This window comes from Lipotes vexillifer, unplaced genomic scaffold (assembly GCF_000442215.2).
Source record: "Lipotes vexillifer unplaced genomic scaffold, Lipotes_vexillifer_v1.1 scaffold4, whole genome shotgun sequence".
In the NCBI taxonomy this organism is placed as follows: Eukaryota; Metazoa; Chordata; class Mammalia; order Artiodactyla; family Lipotidae; genus Lipotes; species Lipotes vexillifer.
The window spans coordinates 3,514,046-3,523,640 of NW_006785876.1; the positions used below are offsets into that span (position 1 = coordinate 3,514,046).

Sequence of the window (9,595 nt, forward strand, 5' to 3'; positions counted from 1 at the left end):
TGTGTAAGTTCTCTCTTTCTAGAATAATAAATACAGCATTCAATGAAAGATGAGGCACAATTTATATTTTCCTTCTCTTTTTACTCTCCGTGGGTTTTTTTGAGTTAATGCGCTTTTCTCTTGCCACCAAAAGTCATCACCAATCATGCCAACTTAAAAATGTGGATCTAGAGGATACAGCCTCACATCAGAGCCTCTGACAGCATGGGCAGCTGTGACACTTTAAAACAGTGTCCAGGTGAGGGTAAGCCCAGGCCAAGCTTGTACAAAGAAGCCTGCAGTAGACAATATAAACCAAATAGCATAAAAAATGCCATACGCTATCGCTTCCAAATAAAAGCTAAATATTACAGAAACCTCACAGTGTTGGAAAAAGCAAGTTTAATTTAAAATATAGTCACTCCTCTTCCTTATCAGGGTGAGCCATTTTCTGTCTGATTTCCTCCAAGTCTCAGTGCTGTCTGGCAGGTCCTATGGGAGAATTCATCTCAAAAGAGGTCAACAGCAAATGCTACAGATCTGCTTGGGAAATGTGGTTCCTCAACATCGCTAAACCTTTGACTCTCATTCTTTAGCCTTTCTTTTCCCAACTTCCCATCCCTCCCCAAATTCCCTTCACATCCATCCTCTTCAGGTGGCAACTGTACTTCTACCTGAACTGAAATGTTAATATGACACATACTCAGTCAAAAGATGAGCATTCAGAGGGACAGGCTGAGGCGGGCTGCAGCACTCCCACAGTGAGAGTTACGGTTTGCATTCACTTTTACTAGTGAGTCTAAGCGAAGGACTGAGAAGGGAAATTCAGTGGTGCCTGATAGGGCAGAGTTTCCATCTGGGCAATTTCATGCCACTTAGAAACTAACCCAGTTTAAAAAAGAAAGATATATTTTACTAGCACTGGAGTTAAGGACAGGGCACTCTTGCTTTTTTCTCTGATGGATTGAGTGTGGGTGGTAAAAAAACAGTAGGGATTAGCAGATTTTGGAGGAAACAGGCCAGGACTGTCAACAATAAACTGTTCAGACATACAGGAGGAGGATTCCTAAGCCTTAGAAAAGCAAAAGCTCCCACATCTTGTGAACAGGAAATAAGCTGCAGGTTAAGAAAAGCTGCCTGCTGCACCAAGGTGAAATGGGTGACAGGCACTTAGATAAGCCCTGGACCACTGGCTATCCCCCCACCCCCACCCCCTGAGTTCTGAGAAGGCCTCAGACAACTGACCCAAAGACCAATTTAAACCAAACTATGTGCTTGCCCTAGACCTGAACCAGGGATTTGCTACAGAACTAGGTAGCCAGGAGTGCCCTTAGGCTCAGTGTGCCACAAAGAACATGTCATGTACCAGCTTCTTGCTTCCCCGTGTGAACTGCTCCTTCTTTAGAATGAAGGGATGTTCATGTCATCTCAGAAGATGTGGTATGATTAAATGACAGCAGCAGCCAGGGAGAGTATGACACATGAAAAACCTCCCATTTCACATGGAGAAATTTCCTCCATGCATCTCATTCGATTCTTCAACTGCTGTCCCCTAAAAAAGGAAGTCTGCAGATTTTTAACCCTTGAGGGCTACTTCCTTTGTAGGAAAAAAATCCTTAGACTTCACCTTCCACCTTGGAACCAATCCTATCCAGCAAGCTGCCAGCCCAGGGCCCCTCCTTGCGTGCTCTGTCGAGGGCTGCTCACATCAGGAGGGTTCTTCTGGTGCTGCAAGGAATCCTGATTAGCAGGGGAATCATGTAATAGAAAGAACATGGCTGGACTTGACCAATTTACTCCCTCTTTCCTCCACCCAGATCCCTCTATATTCAGAAGCAACTGATGAAAGAGTCTTCATAGAAGTTACTCCTTTTGATTTGTTTTAACGAAGGAGGGGATTTCTAAACCCATTTAAAAGAAAGTTGCTACAAATTTTATGATAGCACATGAGTCACCTGGCACCTTCTGCTCTAGACCCAGTGACGCAAACCTAGTAATCTGTTCCTGCAGTAAACCTTATTTCCTATACGAGGAAAGATGTATAGAAACCAATAGTTTAAAAGCAAGCCAGTCCTCGATACGTGCCTCCCATTCAGGGGAAGGTCCGTGGTCTGCCCTCATCGTTGTTGCTGGACTGCACCTGAGTTTGGAGTTGGGTTTCTGAGATTCTTGCATTGCCCTGAACTGTTCTTTGAGTGTAAAAAAGGATGTAGGCTTGAGTTTTGCACACTTCCTCGACACTGCATACATTCAGCTTTGAGTCATTGCAGTGGACCCAAAAACCTAGGAAACCAAATGAAAGAAAGAGAGAAAATGACTACCCAACTTATATTTCAGTCACCAGGCAAACAAGGAGATGAGGAAAGGGACAGAGGAGTTCTGAATAGATCCAACCCTTGATTGTTGGTGGTGGAGGAAGAGAAAAGTAAATGAAACCAACAGACTTCCCTGAAACCACTGGTTTTAACCCCGCAAGCCCCACCACAATACTGCTTGCACTATCGACCGACTATAATTTTTGTCCTCATTTCATTTCATTCAGTCTTCTTCACTGCCCATTAGGGTTTTCTACAAAGACAGGAGACTGGGGGCTAAGAGATGGGAAAAGGAGGAGGAGGAGAGGGGGAGTGTAAATAGAGAGAAGTGATAAAGGAAAACTTAGAAGGAATAAAAAGTTATTTTTTACAGGCTCCCTCTGGCTACCCCAAGGTCTGAGGGGTTCAGGATGGGTACACTACTGAAAACACATTCGCAGCCCACCTGCCTCAGCGCAGTAGCTGGGAGGCTCTGCTCTGAGGGCAAGGACTGAAGGCTCCTTGGGAAGGGCCTTTGTAGTAAGTGCTCAGTAAGTGTCCTCAGCTTTGTTATGAGCTGAGGCTAGTGAGATTCCATGAAGTTCGATGGGTCATATTGTTTCTGCAAAACCAAGAATGAAACTGAAGTCTGCAGCAGAAGTATTAGTAACAACAATAACCTCTAACATTAACTGACCATCACATACTAGACATGGTGCTCAGCACTTTTACATGTTAGTTCCTGTCCATTCTTAGAACAATCAAATGTTGTTACTTAGTGATATATCCAAAATTTGAATCCATCTTTCATAATTCTTTCCACTGGATTTTAATGTATGTAATATCTCCCTATAGATTAAATAAAAGGAATGAAATGTGGACAAACCAACCCGTTTTTGTGTCCCCCACCCCACAGAGTAAAGCGCACGCACCTCCCTCTGTGTTGTAGCAATAGGCTGTGTAGTGTCCTGAGCCAAACCCTTTCCCGTGATGCATGACCACTGCGGAGAGATCATAGGCAAAGGTCTCTTTGTCAAGAGAGGAGAGCATGTCCCTGCAGCAGTAAGGTTCCATGGTTAATACCTGGTCAAAGACGACATGGACCCCAATCTTCTCTCGGTGATTACGGCCAGACCACCTAGAACATGGATATAAACTTCTTACTAGTAAGAAATGGCATGTGTGATCAGAGGCAGAGGTAGGTACAACGGAACAGAGAAAATTTAACCTTCTGGATTTGGTTTTCTTTCACAACAAGACAGTGGTAATCAATGTTCACATATATTTCCTGTGAATATTGCATGTTCTCTGAAACTAGAAATCCCTGAACAAGCAATTCAGGCAATACTCTTTTTGTACTTTACCTCCTGCCCTCCTTTTCACAGATTATCTCATACTTTATTCTGAAGATGAATCTATAAAAGCCCAAGCGAGGCTAGGAAATGTTCAAGCACAGACACCCAAGTGCAGGCTAGCTGATTAAATAGGACCATGAGAGCAGAAGCCCAGTCCTGGCCCCCAACATCAGCTTGCTTCACTGGGCATGAACCATACACTCCATGGAACGCGTGAAGCCTCTAAGGGAACAGGCTTCTCCTCCCAACACCGAAGAAGACATGTGCCTTCGCCAAAGCCTTTGAAGTAGCTATTCCCACAGCTCACAGCCACCTGGGACGCCCCAGAGCAAGCTCACCTGAATCTTTTAAGGTGCAGCCGGAGGACCTGAGGTAGTCTGTAGATCATTAACTGCTTTCTAGCTTCACTCAGAACAAGGGGTTTTGGATTGGATTTTCGTCGTTTGCCTATATGGTTTGGGAAGGCATAAGACATAGATTGTGAGGAGACTCATTCTTTCTGAGCTATGGCAGAGACAGTGACTTGCCACTCGATATGCATTCTTCTTATTTCTCAGTATTAAACCTCAATTATATTTGGGGCAGCAATGTGACCCTCTCTAAGACTGCATTTCCCAGCCTCGCATGCCTGCATGGAGTGGCCACGGAAGTTCTGGTTGAGATGAAAGGAGTGATTGTGTGGCACTCTTGGGATGGCTGCTTAAAGAAGGCTGACTCAGTTGTAAGGTGCATCCTTTGTCCTTCCCACTGTCTGAAAGGAATCTCAGTTTCCTTTCCTGTGAAATGGGGGATAATGCATATATTTCAGGCTTAGGGAAAAGGTAAGAGGACACAGGATTACTAAAGGACAGCGTGTTTAAACAGATTTTTCCCCCATGCTTGTGGCCTATACAAATATTTAGAAAAGAAATTGCTGGTTTTATATTTTTATTATTATTTTTTAAAATATTTATTTATTTATTTGACTGCACTGGGTCTTAGTTGTGGCATACATGTGGGATCTAGTTCCCTGACCAGGGATCGAACCTGGGCCCCCTGCACTGGGAGCATGGAGTCTTACCCACTGGACTACCAGGGAAGTCCCTGGTTTTATATTTTTATGCCATACCTATTTCCTGAAACATGTTTCTTGGTAACAGCACACTGCTAGACATGCAGGACAAGGCTGACAGGCTGGCCAAATAAACCCAGTCCAAAGCAGAACCAGTGCTTGAGACTCCAATTTTGTTTCTAAAGATACTGAATTGTGGGTGAAATGCATTTCTAAATTACAGCAAGTAAACAGTGGAAATGAAGTTCTCTTAATTTCCATCAGAAGCCTTCTCTATAACCATTTACTGATGACTACTCTGTTATTATATTAATTAAATCGGTGAATGGATGGGAATATAAAATTAGTGGTCCACTGTGGTGCCTGCTAATTGTCTTTGAGCTGTTGAAATAATGGTCTCAGTGTCTGAAGAGCCTGGCATCTGATTTCGAAGTCCTGTCTGTACCACTCATGAAAGGTAGCAAGTCACAGCCAGATGACGTATCAAGGAGCTTTCTGTGACAACAGGATGTGGAGCTGTTGCTTCTCTTAATAGAGTGCAGCTTTTACTAGGGCTGGTAGTCATGATATGTGAGAGCATGAGCGGAAAGAGAATTCAAAGAGAGGCCTGGCCTTATTTTACATTCCTGTTCACTAGCAGATTTTTGAAAATTACAGCAGCTCTGCCTGGGAATCCTGGCAGTGACTGCTACTCTCAGCAGAGGGAGTAAGTGAGCTAAGATGAAGACAATAATAGAATATGGCTTTGTTTCCCTAAAATGAAATTCACAAAGAAAAAGATATTACTGATTCAACTGAGATTGATCAGTTCTGTCTCCCATTTGATTATGCTGGCCACACAGAAAGGTGGATGACTGAAAGTTTTGAAACTTTCACAAGCAACAGATCAATGCATCTCATCCCTTCACCATAGCTTTCCTTCCCTGCTATTTGAACCTGTCTATAGAAATACTGAAAAATGGGCACATATGGCAACCGGAAGAACAATCCTTTCTTGCAAAAATAAAAAAAAAGTATTTCTCGCATAATCTATCAAGTCCAAGAATGATATAGTTAAGGCTGTTAACATCCTTCTGTTCCTTACAAGTAAAAAGCTTTATGAATCACTATTTTAAAAAGAAAAAACAATGTTCTAGTAAGATAATTTAAGTCACTGCCTTTATATATCAATATGGAACAAGATAGGTGAGTTTATGGTGAACCAAATACAGCACTTCAAATTTTGTTTTAAAATGGCAAAATGATAGCAGGTGTGACTTGATTTTTATCCTGATTCTTCACAGAGAACAGGTTTCCCACAATGTACTACTTTAAAAAACCATGTGCAGAAGTATTAAAAGGGCTACCGTAAAATTGTCGTTCCCAAAACTTGTAGTCCAGACTACAGTATGGCTGCAAATTGATTTCAGATCTCTGCACAATCCATGCATCTTAGTTTCCAAATCTCTATATGCCAGAAACCCAAACATCAGCTTCAAAGTATTTGCTCTGCATTTCCTCTGTCCATGCTGGGTTAGCAAAAGCAGTAAGTGTTAGTGTGGTAAGTAAGACATGGGGGTGGGGATGGGGGGTGCATAAGATACTCACAGAGCCATATAGAAAAAATTCCACTTTACAATTAAAGCCATGATAGAGAAATACTTCCTTATGACCCTTCTGAGATGTGAACCTTTCAGGCATGTGACAATAACTATGAAGCTGCCATAGAGCAATGCACCATATGACTTCCTTTCTTGGTTTCATTGTACTTTAAATCTACAAATTCAGGACAAAAGCACACTTTTCTGATACTATAGCCTCAAACAGGCTATGCCACCTGAACTTTAAATAAGAAATGTCAGACTGTATTCATGAATTTAAGCAGGACCCCTGTACACTATGAAGCTAAGTACTCACATTCTTGGAGTCCCCATTTCAGGATCCATACTTTCAAATGCCTCCCAAGATAACAACTAATGTCAATCACAGCAGGAGTCAAAGGAGGCCCAACTCCTAGGTTTTGTTTTGCTTTTTAACATTTAATGTCCATATGCTTGTTTTCAGGGAAATAGGAGAAAAAAAATCTTTAAAAGATGTTGGGCCTCCCTGGTGGCACAGTGGTTGAGAGTCCGCCTGCCGATGCAGGGGATACGGGTTCGTGCCCCGGTCCAGGAGGATCCCACATGCCGCGGAGCGGCTGGGCCCGTGAGCCATGGCCGCTGAGCTTGTGCGTCCGGCAACGGGAAAGGCCACGACAGTGGGAGGCCCACATATCGCAAAAAAAAAAAAAAAAAAAAAAAAAAAAACATGTTTTAAAACCACTCAATAAGGCTTCCCTGGTGGCGCAGTGGTTGAGAGTCCGCCTGCCGATGCAGGGGACGTGGGTTCGTGCCCCGGTCCAGGTCCAGGAAGATCCCACATGCTGCGGAGCGGCTGGGCCCGTAAGCCATGGCTGCTGAGCCTGCGCGTCCGGAGCCTGTGCTCCAAAACGGGAGAGGCCACAACAGTGAGAGGCCCGCGTACCGCAAAAAACAAAACAAAACAAAAAAACCCACTCAATATTACAGTGTTACTTTTGACTAAAGTGGCAAGTGAAACACCTTAAACTGATATTCCAGTTACACACACCCACCCCTCCCCCCAGCACTCACTGTTACATTGGTCACAAGCGTAGATTCTCCCTTCTAGGGCCTCTGTCTCTGTGAACTTGGCCAGCATCTCAGTGAGCAGGCACTGAGTCTGATTCAAAGGGATAAACCCCTTTTCTATGCAGTGATAGCGTTCAGGGAATTCCAGGGACAGATCCCAAAAGGGCTCGATGGTATTGGATTTGTAATTGCATGCTACACATGTGACCTAGAATGAAAAGATTGGTTTACAGGTTGTATAACTTCCATGCTTCCCACATACATTTTTGCTAGCACATAATAACCAAAACTAAGTGCATAGTTTTCCAAAAACATTTAACTGTAATATTAAAATAATAAACATAACTTTAAGAGAATTAGAGCATATTACTTCTGGTATGTATCTCTAACCATGACGCTAGCTGGAACTGGAAAACCACACAGCAGTTATTACTACCTACCCCTTTCTCTCTTCTCTCATAAAGCATGCTTTGCCATTCAATGCTGCAGTATTACAGATGGAAGTTACCATGGAGGCAAGGCATCATCAATCTGAGATGGAGAATTTGCAGATTCCTGTCTGCTTCTCTCATCCTCATACTCTTGTTCTCTCCAGACTTTGCTCCTTCCATCCAGTCCAACTTGCCTCTTTTTGCCCTTGTTTCTTGCAGCATCCCTACACTGATCCCTTGTGACTGGACCTCCTCCCCCCCGCTCAAAGTACCTTGTGATCAGACCTCCTCCCCAGCTGTAACCTTCCCAGATGCACCTTTCTTCCTACAGACCCCCAGAGGGGTAGAGGAAGTGCTGAGAAACACTCCCCTTTCACAGGCTGAAAAACAAAAACCTAAATAAACTTCCTCTTCCCATCCTACTCATACTCTCACCATTCTTTTAAAACCCTCAGTACCCGGACACAAAACCTCAGTAGGATAGTGTAGAGGTTTTACCTGAATCTCTTTAAGTAGCCCCACCTCTTTGCCTCTACAAATTCTTTCTGCATGTTCTCACAAAGCCTTATCTATGAGTCTTCACTCAAGTCCTTAGATGGCTAAGGAAGTGAAAGGTAATGGGGGACAGGAGGGAGACTTGCTTACCCTTTGGCATCCTCCGAGCCACCTCCCTCCCTTGTATGTAAAGAATGCCTTGGAAGGAAGAGTACTCTTTCAAACAACCATGGAACCAAGGTTATAGGCAAACTTCAATTTCCTAAAACTGATCAAAGGATGGCATGCCAACAATGGGTACTTGATTATAACAATGGGAATATTATATTACCCGTATCATCATTAAAGATTAAAGACATTTACTGAAAGTGAAATGATATGGCAAGTTAAACTAAAAATCTGCCTGTTAAGACAGGAGGCAAATTCACCAACAAGGCCGTCGCACAGTATAGTAAAAGGTACAGTGGCCGCCCTCAGCTATGCATAGTTACAGCAAATGTCGGCTACCCTAGTTAGGCCAACAGCCTGGGGGAGCTACGCACGGGAAGCCTAACTACTACACCAACCCGTTTCCAGTGTGGTGGGCAGCTGGGGATGGGCTGGGCACACACCTACCTGGCTGAGTAGCTGCCCGTGAAATATGGTGTTCACCACCTTTAAGACCTGTTTGGTGAGCTTCCTCTGGGAGAAGGGGATGAGGATCCGGCGCTTGGTGCCCTCGGACTCGAGTTCCTGCTGCACTTTGTGCAACAACTCGCAGAGAAACTCCTGCGCGTCCTGTTGATCGTAGCCGCGGAAGGCGGGGATCAGGCTCCACACCGAGTGAAGCATGGCGAAGGGCGACACCAGGGCCCACCTCCCGGACCACATGACGCGGAAAAGGGTGTGCAGTTCGTGGCAGAGGGAGATGTGCTTCGAGCTGGGCTCTTTGTTCTGGATGAGTTCTAGGCTCCTGCTGAGGGAGGCCCCGCCATTCAAGCAGAGGCCCTCGCGCTCGCAGGCCTCGACCCCGTGGCTCCTGGGCGACAGCTCGGTGGCTGAGCTGCCGGCCGGCCTGCCCGCGAGAGGGGCCTTGCCGTTGGCGGCCCTGGGAAACAGCTGCTCCGTCTTGGACGGGTCGAGGTTCAGGAAGCACTCACGGAACTTGCGCAGGTGGCTGAGCACCTGGAGGATGGAGTTCATGTAGCAGGTGTTGCCCAGGTTGCGCAGGCCCGTGACGCCCGGCGCCATGGCGGGCGCGCGGCGCGGCGCGGGGCGGGGCCCAGCGGGCGTGCGCGGCGCGGCGGCGCGCGGCGCGGCGGCGCGGGGCGCGTGCAGCAAGAGGCGCGCGCTCTTGCGCGGAGGGGAGCTGGCCAGCTCCTCC

General features: G+C 45.4%; 1 protein-coding gene across 1 annotated transcript in view; it reads right to left on the minus strand.

Annotated features, from left to right (window-relative positions):
• Positions 1-2,071: 2,071 nt before the first annotated feature.
• Positions 2,072-9,595, minus strand: part of USP49 (ubiquitin specific peptidase 49) — an 8,134-nt gene continuing 610 nt past the window's right edge. The window contains 5 exon segments of the mRNA XM_007458205.1: positions 2,072-2,262; positions 3,206-3,411; positions 3,967-4,075; positions 7,310-7,514; positions 8,848-9,594. Coding sequence (XP_007458267.1) covers positions 2,072-2,262; positions 3,206-3,411; positions 3,967-4,075; positions 7,310-7,514; positions 8,848-9,594 — 1,458 coding nt within the window.